This window comes from Pollicipes pollicipes, unplaced genomic scaffold, assembly GCF_011947565.3.
Source record: "Pollicipes pollicipes isolate AB1234 unplaced genomic scaffold, Ppol_2.1 Scaffold_4740;HRSCAF=5597_pilon_pilon_pilon, whole genome shotgun sequence".
NCBI lineage: Eukaryota > Metazoa > Arthropoda > Thecostraca > Pollicipedomorpha > Pollicipedidae > Pollicipes > Pollicipes pollicipes.
This window is the reverse complement of record NW_023596545.1, coordinates 14,019,414-14,035,730: the sequence shown is the minus strand read 5'-3', so window position 1 is coordinate 14,035,730 and position 16,317 is coordinate 14,019,414. Positions and strand designations below refer to the sequence as shown.

Below are 16,317 nucleotides of genomic sequence, written 5' to 3'. Positions count from 1 at the left end.
CACATTGCACATAAATTGATACATTTTCTGCTTGGACAGCTTCCTTAGTATTTTTCCATCTTTTCAACATCTCTTTTGGCGACCTCTGTCAGATTAAAAAGTAGTTCACAAATAGAAATGTATCGTCTTAGATGCATAGTCGCCACGTAATGTTTTGTATACATCCTTCATCCATGGGTCTACCGATTCTCAAAAACGATATCGGTATCCTCAGTTCATAACAAAAAAGCGGCGCACTTAAAATTGGAGCATAGAACACGAACATACAAACATCCATCGACCTGTCATTGGCTAAGGCTGTTCTCTTGGCTTGGCAAGCAAAACTCACTGCATAATCACGCAGAAGACATCAACATCGCTCACATCGACGTACACACTCAGCACAACAAATCACACCATTGCATATCACTGACCCAATCCCCACGTGGTTGCGTTGATTCCATGTTACTTGTCTGTGATTTCTCTAAAGAGCTTATTCAAAAGTTTGATTTAGTTATCTGCTTAGTATTGATACGAGGCCATAAATAAGTACCTTACAGCTTCATAGTGGTGATTTTTTGTGCCATGTGCAAACATTAAAATTTCAGTATGCAAGGAGTATTTTGCGCTTGAGACAGGCACTGTGGCTGCGTTACACGTGGTCTCGTCGTGCCCGTTCTGTGAAGTGATGTGCCCTTTCGTGGCCGGATTAACATACCGCCTGGACTGGTACTGAAAACCTTGTGGAAAAGCCCGGTACCTATAGTAGTATTTCTTGCACATAGGTGGCAGGACACGCCCAGGCCGGGCGTCACGGCAAAGAGAAAGTGAACAGTCGACGGCATAGCCAGCTGCAAGTTGTGCGGACAGCGGTAACATGCCGACCTAGAAGCTCTGAATGAAGCGCCGGTCAAGAATGGCTTTGCTGATTAACTACTCATGGATTGTGGCAGTGCTCCTCGTCTTCAGCCTAACGCGTGAGTATTCTAGCCTCGCTGAGGCAGATGGATTGTCTTTGGACTCCTTGTGAAGAAGAGCTTGCAACGCTATTCAGGGGTATCTAGCATGATTTTCTCACGGATTTGTTATGTTTATAATTTTTTTTGGTCCGGCGTGTGCTTGCGTCGGCACCAGACTTTGTAGTGGCTTGTTGGTGCCACTGCGATTGAAAGAGTACACTGTGCTCCAACATATGTATCTCACACAACTTTTGACCCACATGGAATATTTCGGTAGCTGTTCACTAATTGTTTTCTTTCTTTGCTCTCCATATCTCGAAGCAATGCCAAGGTGTGTATCGTGCGTCATCCCTAAGGATACCCCGCTCCACCTCTCTGTCACGATCTCCGAGGTTGACCTTGGTGCTGTCCGAGAGCGTATCATGACAAGGATGCGGAAATCGGGCGTGGTGGACGGACAAACCCGCCGGCCTCAGAGCCGCTGACCTCAGAGCCACTGGTCTCGGAGCCGCTAGACTTAGAGCTCCGAAACCCTAAACGGCGGCTCGGACCACCATGCATCTGCGGTGTCGTCGTGAAGGCGTTAGTCAGCGCCATGAATCACTCTTTCCGTTTGATACATTATGCTTACGGTAAAACTAACAGTCACGTGGTTGCACAATGTAGCTAACGCATACGACGCCTTTCCAGTCTGCTTTCCTAACTGATGGGCCCGCATGTCACGCCAACACGTGACGCATGTGGCATGGCTGGCCCAGCAGCATGTGGCATGGCTGGCCCAGCAGCATGCACGCCAACTTCAATGCTATAATCACAATTGCGTTATTTCCCCTTGGAAAAAGCCGCTCTGGAGGCTCTGCCGCACCATCGTTTCTCAACATCCTCCATTGTCGGTCACGTCTTCGGTGACTGCCGCCGACGCCGGATGGTTCTGAACGGCTTGAACGGCACGCGTCGTCGGCGGTAGCCTCATGTGCGTGCGTACAGTCTGTGGAGACTGCAACGTCTCTGCACGCAAGCAACACCAAGTTCGGCCGAAGGGTAGGGCCTCGAACTGAACGGCCGGGAGGAAAGTATGAAATGCTAATGACAAGTGTAGTGCCGTTGTAGCCTAGACCTGAATTTTTTCAGCACTGGATGGCCCTAGAGCAGAAAGAAGTAGTTTAGTTTTGGTTCCAACTCTACCGCAAAAACTATGGGGCGAAGGTCTAAAGAAAATGAATAAATCAAGCTGATGGCTGGAGGTTATAGCAAATGATGCCGCTCACTCGGAAAATTGGCTACCAGTACAATAGAATAAATAGATTTGATTTATTTTTGTCAATGAATCAGACTTAATATTGAATTTGCTCATTAAGCTGTTGTACAGCAGCCAACACTACTTGTCCATTTCGGCTTTTCATATGGAATATCTATTTCCGGGCACCGTATGATACATTCTGGCATACTTGTTTCAAATTCATTGCCAAGATGTTATAATCCCGATCCCGATCCCAAAAGGGGATTAAGACATACAGCTTAGCATCTTAAAAGCTGGGAAAATGTCTAGCTATGGCAGGGTACAGGTTTTGAGCTACATCCAGCTCGTTTCTTTTATCTTACCTTAGTAAAAGCTTTGATTCTGAAGCTTTTACTGATAAGTTGCACCAGTGTGATCAGAATGCCGGTTCTATCAGTGTACTGACGTTACAGGTGGACCAATCGATATAATTTGTTTGTGCTGTGACCTATTTTTCCCTCTGCAGCCTCCTTCATTTGGTGAAGCGACCTCCTCAGAACTTTGTCAGACCAAACCGTAAACTCAGAATATTTGTGCCAATTTTCGGCACTTCGGAATAGTCCGCGAACATCGATTCGAAAAGGACTGAACGTGGATTCAATCCGACTGACACCGACGCCGCTGACACTTAGTCGTGCCGCCTCGCAGATTCGAGTCACGCGTTAACGGTGGAAGCGCCGTTCTCCTGGAAGGGGCTGCGCGGCTCTGTGTCACTGGAGCAGGAGAGCCCCGACCACAACGTTACCATCACCGTCGATGTCACCGTCATGGAGGAGGAGGCCAATGGCACGTACCGGCTGCAGGTCAACCAGTTCCCGGTGGACTACAGCCGAGACGACTACTGCGCCTCAGCTCACCTGGGCAAGCGGTAAGTACCGTCTCGGCTCACCGGGGAAAGCGGTGAGTGACGTATCAGCTCACCTTGGCAATCGGTGAGCGCCGCCTTATCTCACCTCGGCAAGCGGTGAGTGCCGTCTCAGCTCACATCGCCTAGCGGCGAGTGACGTCTCAGAGCAAGTGGTGATGACTTGGAGAAGCTAGCACATACCGTGGTTTGAAACAAATACAGGCTATTTGAGCAGTAATATTGGCGGTGTTGCTCGTTGATGGATGAAAACATCTCTGTAAAAATAAAGATTCATTGTCATTTCGGCCACAAACTTTTGTCGATGCAGTACATGAATGAGCTGTGAGTTCCAGACTGCCATGGCTGGTTGGAATTCACTGCACATCCGGAAAAGAGTTCGAAAAAGATTGGTGTCCGAACTATCAGTGTTTCTTTATGTTTAGCCTTGTCTTTTCGATCAACGAGGAATAAGGTAAATGACATTGCTCTTATGCATATGATCTCCTCTTACCTGCACTGAACAGCTTACGCGAAGTTTTGAGCTTTAAGGGAGTGTTCCAAATTTATATGGGGTTTTGAACTGGAATAGCCATATTGAAGACCTTTCTATGCTGTTCACAATCCTGTCCTTTTTAACCGGCGCTCGGGTGGGGGTCAAATTGACCCCCAAAGGGTTTTCTGGAATGGTGTCCGAACATCGCGGCGTGGCCGCACAAAATTTTGCGTAGTTGTAGAAAATTAAATAGCGGATCGTTTGGTCGCAACAATTTGGGTGAACCTTGTAAGGTCACTGACTTACGGCAGGCTAAATTCAGGCTATGGATTCAGCGATGTCAATTTCTAGGCAATAGTTCAATCTGATGCACAACGGAGTATTGGACGAAGTCACATATCTCTGAAATACTTTTTAGGCAGCACAACACGTCAAGGAACAAATTTATTTGACCTAGGGTCAGGTATGAAGGTCAGACCAAGGTCAACATAAGCCTGTTTTATTACTCTAGGGCTTGCTGTGCGGATAGTTTCTGGTGTTCATTTCAAGTTTATTGATAACAGGAACCGCATTGTACACCTTCCATGTACTTCCTTAAGGTCAGAATAGATCGCTGATGTGAATTTACTCTGGTCAACATTTTGTTTTAGGAAGATGCTGCCCGATGCAATATTCACCACTTATTCAAATGTAAAACTCAAAGGCAGCCTTGTCTGATTTTGGTCACCATGATCTTTAAAAGGTCAAACGAGGCCAATGACCTTAAATGAGGCCGTGACCTTTTGCTTAGAGCAGTGTTCTAGGTTCTGAGGGCACGTAAGAGACCATTCTGGAGTTTGACTTTGTTTGACCTTATTCGACACAAAGGACATGACCTAGGAACCTCAAACTTCGAGCTAAGTGCGTTCACGTACAGGCTAATACACTCGCTGGATTTGGTGTCTCTAGCTCTCTTAGTTCGTAAGATCTTAGCTGGTCAAAGTGACCTCAGACTAACATTAGACCAGTAAGAGTTAGCGATAGCTATGGCCAATTCCATCACATTATGTTAAATTACATTACCAGTTGCAGTACATCACCCGTCGCCCTTGTGACCACGAGAACGACCGCGTCGTACATGGGAGAAACTAGACGTGGCGGCGTCAGACAAAGATTCAATGAGCATCTACCTGAATGGCACCACGAAGTGGAGGAGACAGCGCTAGGAGACCACATGGCAATCTGCCACTTGAGCAAGCAAGCTGACAATGGCAGATTGAGTTCAGGATCTCGCTGTCCATCGCAAATAACTGTCGCACTTTACGTGTCTCTGTAACATGTTGGTTCATTATGTACTTGACCATGGCAGGCACTTGCCTTGACCATTATAGGCAATGAGCGTCACTTGTGACTCAAGTAATCAAGATGCCCTTCATACAGCAGGCTATCCACGAATTACACATGTCAAGTTATGTTGTTATTTGGTTTGTGTTTGGAGCTTTTTAGCAGTGGGCATTCATTTATTTTTAGCATGGAATGAGGGCACTGGAGTGGGAATAAATCTGCCCCACCAGCCCGTTGTCGTTAAGTTCCTGACAGCCAGAAGCTTCCAGAAACAAGTTTTTGGTGAATCTTCAAACAACAAGGCGTTGCTAAAACTAGAACTCAACCGAATCTGTTAGTAACTGTTCAGTTACAGCCTGACAACGTCGGAGCGGCCGTTGACCGCAATCGCTGGCCGACCTCACCGACGAAAGGGTCCTCGCGGTGCGGCGAGCCCACCTTGAACAGAGGCATGTGCTAATGGAACCATGTCCACTGATACCGATCTAGAAAAGGTTCATGACTGAGCGCATTCCTCGCTTAGATCGACCTTCCAACCCGCAATGGCAGGTAGTTACCCATCGCCGAAGGCTGGCGCAACACCACGAAGGAACATGACATGCGTCTGTATGTGACTTCACATGTGTTCGTGAACCTGTGACAAACCTCATCATCCATCAGAAGCAGCTGTGTCAGGAAAGTAGCGTTATCGATATACCCAGTTTGCCCTCCACTTGATCTACCGATGGCCATGGTTTAAATGCAGCCGTGTGTGACCCCAGTCGCCAGCAGTTACGCCATAAACATATATAGATGCCCTCGTAATGGTGCTGATGTCTCTGGTATCGAACATTTATTTTCCATTTGTGGCTGCTGACCGACATGCCCTTCGTGGTGCTGCTCACGTCTGACTGCAAGCTGCTTAGCCTAGGGCTGGCATAGGCTGGTATGTGAAACATCAACACCCAGACAGCATTCTCAGAGCGTTGTGTGGCGTTAACAATAACGGGGAGGATGGTAATGGTTGAGGGATCCTCCCTCCATCCGCTGTCCAGGCCGTGCCACTCTGGAGGGCCCTCCAGGCCGCGTACTGACATCCGGTGTGCTTCCAGGTTCAATAAGCTAGCAGGCCTGGATGACATTGAGCTTCCTTCGGACGGCGTGGTTACCATGGAAACAGATGAGATCAGCCTGTTTGGCGCCGACACTCCGTTGGGCCGCAGCATCTCGCTAGACGGGCCCAGAACTGTCTGCTCCACGATACAGGTGCGGCGACGCGCTTACCTGCATACGGTGGGGAGTGTGCGGACGCGAGAACTCCGCCCATTGCATTGTTACTGTGTTTGTTCTGGGGTTCGCAGCACAACTCATCTCTCGGACCGCGTCAGGTCATAGTATGGTCCTGCAAGTCAGAACAAGGTCAAAACAAGGCCTGCAAGGTCAAAGCCTCAGCTATCTCCGCGAAGGTGCCGCCTTGTCTCTGCTGCCTACCTTAGCAGGCCCCGTAAAAGCATAAGGCAGCCATGGCCCACGCAGCTCAATGTCCGTCCGCTGCTCTGGCAGGCGCCCTCCCTGGAGTACCTGGTGGCGGAGGCTCGCTTCCAGACGCCCGTGGCGGGCACCGTGTTCTTCCGCCAGTACCGCATCAACGGCACGCAGCACACCGGCGTGCTGACAGACATCGCCCACTCGGGCAGCACCAAGCCCACCTCGTCGGAGCACAGCTGGAGCATCATGGTCACGGACGTCCTTGACACTGCTAGCGGTACGGTCAATCCTGTCCTGTTGCGTTAACATGTTCTGGATGCTGACAGTCTGGCGCACGTTGTGATCTACAGAACCTTTCCCTACACGCTAAAATGTCTAAAACACTGCATGCCATGCTAATGTGTTAAGCCCTGCATGTCATCACCCCGGTCATTTTAATGGTCTAAATACGCAAATTGGACCTTGCCACCCATTTAACCTGCGCCCTGTAGGGGGTCTGAAACAACCGCGTTCATCCGGTGGAGAAGTTGACGTCCCCGTGGGATCTCCAACTTCCAGACGCAGTATGAGAAAAACAGACATTGTTTTGAAGGTCTCATCAAATCATGAATACTTTATACGAAAAATATTTAACCCTAGGCCATATAAATTTATTAAAGGTCAAGAAAGGTCGAATGCGGTCGTTCCGATAGCTGCAGTTAAAACCTACGTTAACACGCGCCCGGTGGGGGACAATTTGATCCCCGAAGGTTTTTCCGGAATGATCTCATATACAAACACCAAAACTACAGGCTAAAACGTACAAATTTGCACAATTTGCGAAAAATAGCAAAAATTGGCCTTTCCGAACAGCATACGATACACAAACTGTAGGTAATCCCATACTTTGGTACTGTAACAAGTTTGCGCAATGGAAAATGACCCACAAAAAGTTACGTCTGATTAAATACTTTTAGTTGTTGACCCCTTTGTCCTGACCTAGATCATTGATTGTGGTAGACCAAAATCTCAAGTTTGCACAAACAATGCCAAGTTGATAGACATAGAGGTACTGAAAATTTCGTGTAGCAGCGAGCGTTCATTTTGTACTGGTGCTTGAAAGACAGTAGGGGAAATCGAGTCCCCAGCCGGGCGCGCGTTAATCGTCCGATGTATCGCCCATGAGACATTTGAAGATCTTGGATGCTGCCTGCATGACTTTCCAATATTGCATGGGAAGTTTGTGATACGCTTAAATTGCCCAAACTTTGTGCGACATGTTTGAATGTCCAGGACAACGTTAACCGTGCACCAATCGTAAATATATGTATTTGCTAGTAAAGCCATCAATCTCAAGTGCATTATGCGTTGAGTAATGTCTGGATATAATGCCGAAGCCTTCTTTAACAATCAGGTCACTTGTTTGTTTGTTCTGCTCACTTGTTTGTTCTGCGTTGAGCCCGATTCTCTGCCGCTGCCAGATGAGATGCGAGGCTCGTGCAACTTCCTTCAGCTGGTGTACGACCCGACCAGCGCTGACGCTGCCCGCTGCAGCGACGACACGCCACAGTTCTGCAAGGCCGGTGACCTGCTGCACCGACTCGGCAAGGTCAAGGTCACCGGTCGAAGGTCGCGCTTCTCCAAGCAGTTCTGGTCTTCGGACACGCTGGAGCTCCCGCCGCTCAACGGCTACCGCAGCGCGTACCTGGTGCTGTACGAGGAGGCGTACCCGGACTCGATCCTGGCCTGCGCCAAGCTGCGGCTAGTGCGGCCGCGCACTGCCCGCGCCTTCCTCTCCTACGACGGCGTGCGCGGCGTGGTCGGCCTGAGCCAGCGGTCGCGCTTCGAGCCCACCCAGCTGCTGCTGAACATCAGCGGGCTGGCCGGCCGCGCCGCCACCTTCGGCATCCACACGCTGCCCGTGCCGCCGCGCGACGGTCGAGACGCGTCCCCGTGCGCTCGCGTCGCGAACGTCTACAACCCGACCGAGGTGGACGCGGCGCTGACGGAGCCGGCCGGCGCCGCCACGCACGACCAGTACCCGCTGGGAGACATCAGTGGCAAGCACGGCCGTCTCACCGGCCTGGACAGCTTCGAGTCGGCCGTGACGGACTTCCGGCTGCCGCTGTGGGGGCCGCGCTCCGTGGTGGGCCGCTCGCTCGTGTTCACCACCGCCGAGGAGGAGGAAAAGGAGCAGGGGGCACCGAACAAGCCGTGGATCTGTGCCAACCTGCAGGACACGCGCAAAATGGTGACGGCGGCGGCCGTGTTCCGCTTTCCGCTGGGCGGTCGGGTTCTCTTCTACCAGCCGGAGGACGAGCCCGAGGAGGACACCACCGTGCTGGTGGAGGGTCTGCTCTTCAACGACGGCTCGATGAACGGCTCGGACTGGCACCGCTGGTACGTCAACGAGCTGGTGCCCGGCGCCGACTTCCGCAACTGGAGCGGCCGCTGTCTCAGCGCCGGCGACCACTTCAACCCCTACTCGGTGAGGACGAGAGCGGCACGCGCTGCGCCAAGCGGTGTGGCTGGTGTGGAATCGTGTTTTACTTAATCATGTATTCTTTTGAAAACGCGTCACATCTGCGACAAGGAAATTGGTATTCACTACATCATACCCTTCTCTGCCCTGAGTTGACGTTTGACAACGGACCAAGCTAATTGCTGACAGACAGGCCCCCGGACCCGCTAGGAAACATATCCCGTTACCGCGCATACGCCAGGCCCCCGTCTAATCTGTAGAGCATGCCAGTCTCCACTGCCCTGTTTGACTGGAACGTGTGGTTCGTCACAACATGCTCGGCCTATCCGGCAGGTGAACGTGAAGTCGCGCCTGTACGACCGCTCGTGCGGTCCGGAGGACATGGGCAACTGCGAGGTGGCAGACATGGTCGGCAAGCACGGCACGCTCAAGCTGGCGGCGCTCCGACGCAAACTCAACGAGTAGGGACGAGTGTTCAGCCCCCTTCCCCGTCCGAGGAGCTCTGTTGTTCGCACTGGTGCCTTCTGTGAATTTGGATCTCCTTACAGCGTTTTTGACCCAGATCATGGTCTTGCCCCATTCAAAGTCTGGGCTGTTTAATCCGTCGAAGTTGTGGTGCTAGGCTTGATGGTCTGGAATCAGCATCGTCTGGTGACGTTCAGAAGTTATGCTGTTGGGAAGTGTGACGTCATTTTATGTCTTGTGCACCATTTTTTAAAATGCACGCCTGACATCTCAAAACCGCTCTTGCATTTTGGACCTGCGACACCATAGCACACGACCAACAACTCACGCCCGTCGCAGCATTACCCGTAACGTGCCGAGTTTGTGCGGTCGGCAGAACTCGGCGGATGTGGACGGACACAAACCTGCCGCTCTCCGGGGCCAGCTCCATCATCGGTCACAGCCTCGTCATCCATGACGACAACGGCCCGCGGGCCCGCGGGGACCGCCTGGCTTGCGTCGAGTAAGTGGCTGGTCCGGCCCCCGCGCCGGCTGTACGCCCGTCCACGGCGTGGCTGCCCCTCCCCCCCCCCCCCCCTACGGCGTGTCGTACCGTGCACTGCCGTGCCAACGGTGCGCTCGCCCGCGGTGTGGCTGCCCCCCCCCCCCCCCCATGCCGACAATGCGCCCGCCCGAGATGTGGGTAGGCATCATGGTTATGGCATCGCTGAAATCCCTCGATTTAAGTTTTACGCAAATAATGGTGCGATCAAGCATTAACATGCTGAGCTGAACCACTCACGCACTTATGGTCACAAGCATTGCTGCTGAATAAGTGGATATGCTAAGATATCAGGTATAAATGCCTTTGGTACCCGACTTTCCTTTCAGCTCTCATTCCCACCGCGCTCACCGACTGTTGTCTCCGTGCCACGTGATGACAGAGGGCTATCAAAAAGCACTGAGCTTGATTTTCTTTTCAGGATCATACGACTATTCCGGTATAAAGGAGTGGTTAAGGAATGGGCCTACAACGGAGATAAGAAAGGTGCCATCTCCGGCAAGGTTGAGTTCATCCAGGAGTCTCCGTACAGCATCACCAACACGGAGACGGATCTGATGGGTCTGGAAGGCATCGCCGGAGGCTATCACATACACCTGGTGAGATGGTCGCTGCTCATTCACAGACCAGTGCTTCTCCGCGGCCCAGCACAGCCTGAGTACAGTTAGACACGTGGCATGTGTGCCGTTGGCACATAACGACGCACTCAGCTGCTGAGGCTATATGACGCCGCCTGCCTCTCACCCCGGCAGGAAGGGCGGGGACCGCATGGAATCGAATCCCGTTCGTCTGGTCTCCCAGACGCGCAGCTTAACTACGACACTGTCGGTAACCCGTAACACTGTCGGTAACCCGTAACGTTATACAGGTGTTTGCATTGTGATATGGTTCTCGAGGTCTCATTTATGTCTGTGGATACCTCTGCTATAATATAAGCAGTACGGCCACATACCACCACAAGCGCACGTTTTGAGAGACGTGAACCCCCAGTCGCTGAGCTGACGTTATACCTGCCGCCATCCTCAGGTTCCAGTACACCGGGACAACGAGTTCCCGTGTCACAATATTGCTCTGGGCGGTCATTACAACCCATACAAGCTGAACCCGGCTACTTCCCCGCCGGCGGGGTACGGTTCCAGTGACCAGTACGAGGTGAGTGCGAGGTACGAGGTACGTGGTGAGTACTAGGCTGGACCTCGTCTGACCCGCTGACTGGACGCCGTTGGATGATGCGACATTCGGGACAGGTGACGGCGCTCTTGGCTGGTTCTTTTCATTTCGCTTAAAGCATTTAGGGTCGACGTTCTGGCGTAACTACATGCGTAGTCAACGGTCAGCGGTCATTGCTCAGCGGACAACAGTCAGCGGTGGGTGGTCAGCGGTCAGCGGTCAACAGTCAAGCATCAGTAGTCAGCAGTCAGTGGTGAGTGATCAGCGGTCAACGCTCAGTAGTCAGCGACCAGCGGAAGCGCTGACTGTCCTGCGCTTCACAGATGGGCGACATGAGCGGAAAGTACGGCATGCTCACCAACCAGTCGGCGGTGGAGAGATTCAACAACGACACGAACCTGCAGCTCTTCGGGCCGCAGACGGTGCTCGGTCGGAGTGTGGTCATCCACCGCGCCGGCGACAACTCACGGTGTGTCATTCGGCTTAACTCGGTCTGGCGACTGGCACTCATTGCAGTCCGCAGTGATGTGGCCTGTCATTAACTCACGAGCCATTTGTCATGCTGCGCCGTTTGTCATTCATGCATCTCATGATATTTGAATCATAGCAACTTAGAATGTTCATAATCAATACGTAATAACTTCAGCACGACGAAAATATTGTATTAATAATAAATTAGGGTATTGGATTACTTGCAACATTCCTCACATAGCGTACCATTAGTTTAGACGTGTGCTATTCATCACAACTCAATGTATGACATGCAACATAAATGACATGCAACATAACTCACAGCAGCATTCATCGCAAGTCATGTGGGTGATTGATCGCAACTTTCGGCACGTCAGTCGTCACTCAACACAGTTAGCGGCATGCTGTTCACCACAATTCGGTACGCGCTGTTTATTACAGCTCGTTAAACTCACATCAATAATCGCACGCATCAGCACGTTATTCATCATTACTCTCAGCATTCTATTCATCACAGCTCGCAGTGCGACTCTCCTTTCGGAGCTCCAGTGTGCCCCTCTCCGTATCTAGCATCCGTTGTCACAACCAACAGCATGTCTGTCAACGGCGAGCTGACAATGCCAGGCGGCGGCGAGCGTACCCGCGGGCCGGGCAGAAACACACCGATTGGATGGGATTTTCTAGATCGGCGTCAGCTTCGTGACATTCGCTGGCCCCGTGTGACGAGTGACGGCCACTTTGGGCAGTCTCAAATCGCGTCCTCCAACTCTATTTAGTGAAATGATGCGTATTTCAGGTGCGTTTCCCTTTCACTTACCACACGTCCGAGTTCATTGCCCGGCCTTTCAATCACGGCTTGGCGTTAATAGACAGTTCGTTCATTCCGTCTGAAAGGCGGGCGCGCAGGCCTGCCTCTCCACAGCCTGTTTGTGTTAAGCGACGTTTCAGACCTGCCAGCCTGCCTGACCTCAGACCTGCCCTCTTTCACGAGGGACGAATTCATCGTGTTGGGCAAGATCAATATTCGGTAGATGGGAAGTTTGCCCTCTTTGTTTGCTGCCGAATCCAGCATCGGATGCAAACAAAGCCGTTTGATAAACTGTCAATAAGACAGAGTTGACGGGATGAAGGTCCTGAGATTTGACCTGGGCGGGAGATTGCTCTCACCCAATGCGTTTTTCGGTGTTCAGTATTGTTTGTTACACCTCAAACACTGATGTGGGCCCTGGTGATGGATGCGAACACATCGAAATTGCACAAAATACTCTGCGTGTAAAGTTATATTAAAGGCATGTTTAACAATGCAGCACATTGCTAACAATACACAAAGTAAGGGACAGTACGCTTACAAAAATATCCATAAGCAATACACCAATCGTGCCCTCCTTGCAGCAACAGTGCAACTACATTGACAAAAATGACTTCATTAACCCTTTCAAATCCACCCAATGTATTGTTAAGTTGTTCTACGGTGTTACACTCAGACCTCACAGTTATATTTACCCTGTTTCAATCTCGGATCGTTTTAGTAGACAATGAGGGATGATAAAGGAGACGAGGCTGCACACGGAAAATATTTGTTGAGTGATGCTGATAGTTCACGTGGTTTGTTCGAAGAAGAAAATTTCCCCCCACATATTGCTGTTCCCATTGCGGAATTGGAACAGCTGATCAAGTGTTCTTCGAGGGGAACGCCACTATTTCCGTCATCGTTGACAGTGCCTTTGCCTGTTGCACTCAGGTGGGCGTGTGGCAACATCCTGTGGGGCTACTCGTCATCAGAGGCGCGCCAGGTCACCGCCATCGCCTCCTTTCACCACCCCAAGGGCTACGCCTGGGGATACATACGCTTCGTAAGTGACGAGTTGTGATGTGACACGAGCATCCTCCTGACTCGTGTCTCCTCTCATTTGGCCGATTTTGTAAGGTGCTTACGTTTACAGTCAGCTTGACCAGGCGGATGTGGCTGACACACGATCCGCAGGTTCACTACCTTGCATGTAAAGCAGCAAGGGCTAGTTTTAACTAGAACAAACCACAGCTGCTCACTATGTGCATTCAGCTAATCCATGTCTGAGTATGCTCATGGAGTGATTACCAGTCGCTTACCTCGCTGTGACATTTTTATTGACTGTGTACATCGTAGCAAATTTTGTCTAATGAGACGACGCCATAGACCGTTTTGGGGGATGCATTTCGCCGTTTTTATTGAAGAAATTGCAACTCGTTTTCAAATACATCTTGTTAAAACTAGCACTTGATGGCTGCTGTGGAGGACCAGACTAGAGCTGTCGTGCTATAGGCGAGCGTCAATGGTCTCCCGTATGTGGGTGTGGCCATGACTGCCGCTGTGGCTGTGACCTTGGCGCTGTGGCCATGCCCTTGTAGCTATGGTCGTGACCTTGCAGCTATGGTCGTGACCTTGCGGCTGTGGCCGTGACCTTGCCGCTATGGGTGTGACCTTACGGCTGCGGTCGTGACCTTGCCGCTGTGGCTGTGACCTTGCCGCTGTGGCCATGCCCTTGCAGCTATGGTCGTGACCTTGCTGCTATGGGCGTGACCTTGCGGCTGTGGCCGTGACCTTGCCGCTAGTGGGCGTGACCTTGCGGCTGCGGTCGTGACCTTGCCGCTGTGGCTGTGACCTTGCCGCTGTGGCCATGCCTTGCAGCTATGGTCGTGACCTTGCTGCTATGGGCGTGACCTGCGGCTGTGGCCGTGACCTTGCCGTTATGGGAGTGACCTTGCGGTTACGGTCGTGACCTTGCCGTTGTGCCGCGGGCCGTCAGAGCCAGCTGGTATACCACACCGGAGGGCGCAGTGAGACGGTGATCGAGCTGAACCTGCGTCATCCGGGCGCCAATGACCGAAACGTCACCAGCAACCACAACTGGGCCATCTTTGTCAACCCGGTGGGCCACGACGCGGCAGTGCAGTTCTTCACGTCTCGCTGTACTGCTGGCGGCTACCGCTGGAACCCCGACTTCATCCACCTGGCCAACCCCAACGCCGTACGTAGCACAGCACTGGCTCCCACTGGCTCGTGTCGACGTGCGGCGCAGGCAAGTCTGTGACGGCCTCGCACGGCTCTTGGCCGATGTTCTCGCAGTGCGTAGTTCCAGGCTTAGGAGGTCATAGTGCCTCTTAATTCTGGCGCACTGGCGGTGTGTAAGGCAGCAGTGCAACTGGCACCGACGGCACGGGATGCATGCCCAGGTGCATCAGTAGTCAGTCCATCGTTTATTCATCATTGCTCATTGGCGGTTGCTGCCACTACTGTTTGTCAGGACGGGAGAATGAAAGAACCCGCTCCTTTAAAAAACCGCACGCCGCCCGGTGCGGCGTAAGAGGAGCGGAGCAATGGCGCTCTTAGAATTGTCAGTTATTATCATGTAGATGATTACAAAGCCTGAGCTAAAGCAGCCAGACACCTCCACAGCCTAGCTACTATTAAAAACCTCTCAACAGTATGTTCAGTGTTGGAGACACTCTACCTTTTTGAAAATTCAGTAGAGGGGTTTATTAGCATAGCACTTGCGCGTCAACGCGAAAAAAAAACTGATGGCTAAAAACTGACTGGCCACACACGTGCATAGCTAGCTTAGCTTTGGTGATGCCATTGAGCAATCCGAATTGCAACCCAACGCCAGACCTACTGCACGTGTTGGCAGCATGACTTCTACAACGAGGAGTGCAGTCCAGAGACGCCTCTGCGCTGCGAGATCGGTGACCTCGGCGGTCGGCTGGGCACCATCAACCTCGGACAGAAGCGGGTGGTCATGTCTGACCCCAACCTGCCGCTCGGTGAGACCTCCGGAAGCGTCTCGAGACCGTCTTGTGGCACAAGATTGGGCTCTTCCTCGACAGATTTCGGAGTCTCTATGCTCGTTCTTTCTATTCTAGCGGTGTCTTTTTTTATTAATTTCCCACGTTTAAAAGGTCTGCCCTTAATGATGTCTGATAGTGAGGCAATTGCACCTTATAGTTTGCGGGGATTACGCTGGGACTACAGCACCTTCCCGTCGCGGGATTGCGCGTGGTATTTTAAAGGGTAAGAGGACTCGCAACCTTCTGTCATGTGGTGTGCATGCCTGGCACATTGGAACATATTTCGGAGACTGACAGGACAGCGGCATTACCTTTGCGAAGTAAGAGTGTGACACTGGTTTCCGTGATCTTATTAGATTGTGACCCATGTGCTGCCATTCACCCTTCCAGATGGCGATTTCTGGCACAGTGCTATTGGCAAGTCGGTCATCATATTCGAGGCCAACCGGGGCTCAAACCGCTACGGCCTGCGCCAACATCGAGCCCGACTTCGACATCATCAAACGCGTCTCCATCCGGAAGCTGCCCAAATTCGTGGCGTGAGTTATTATTAATGTAATCACAGGCACTACTGAACATCTTTATGAGTTCTGTTGACAAATCAAGACGCTCCATTTGGCAGAGGCTCATCATTGCCATTCGATAAATCAGCCGAAAATGGCCAGTCTCATGGCAACCAAGTGTGCACCGCAACAAACCGGAACCAATGCCTTGCGCTAGTCTGCCTTCTTCACTCGGGTACCCACTGGCCGGCCGGTCCAGAGCCACACCAAGTGGCGGGATCAGCGGGATCACGGCCGCTGTGTTCGAACTTTCCGAGCGGCGCAGGATACGCACAGAACGACTCTCGCTCTCTCTCTCTCTCTCTCTCTCTCTCTCTCCTCTCTCTCTCTCCTCTTCTCTCTCTCTCTCTCTCTCTCTCTCTCCTCTCTCTCCTCCTCCCTCCCTCTCTCTCTCTCTCTCCTCTCCTCTCTCTCTCTCTCTCTCTCTCTCTCTCTCTCTCTCTCTCCCCTCTCTCCTCTCTCTCTCTCTCTCTC

At 51.7% G+C, this 16,317-nt stretch overlaps 1 protein-coding gene across 1 annotated transcript in view; it reads left to right on the top strand.

The window, feature by feature from the left end:
* The window catches only part of LOC119097959 (Related to Sod), a 48,602-nt gene that overhangs the window by 4,290 nt on the left and 27,995 nt on the right, over nt 1–16,317 (top strand). Inside the window, exons 2-8 of the mRNA XM_037220897.1 lie at nt 765–956; nt 2,866–3,085; nt 5,972–6,125; nt 6,423–6,624; nt 7,808–8,814; nt 9,142–9,269; nt 9,650–9,775. Coding sequence (XP_037076792.1) covers nt 878–956; nt 2,866–3,085; nt 5,972–6,125; nt 6,423–6,624; nt 7,808–8,814; nt 9,142–9,269; nt 9,650–9,775 — 1,916 coding nt within the window. The 5' untranslated portion in view covers nt 765–877. The remainder of the gene's footprint in view (nt 1–764; nt 957–2,865; nt 3,086–5,971; nt 6,126–6,422; nt 6,625–7,807; nt 8,815–9,141; nt 9,270–9,649; nt 9,776–16,317) is intronic.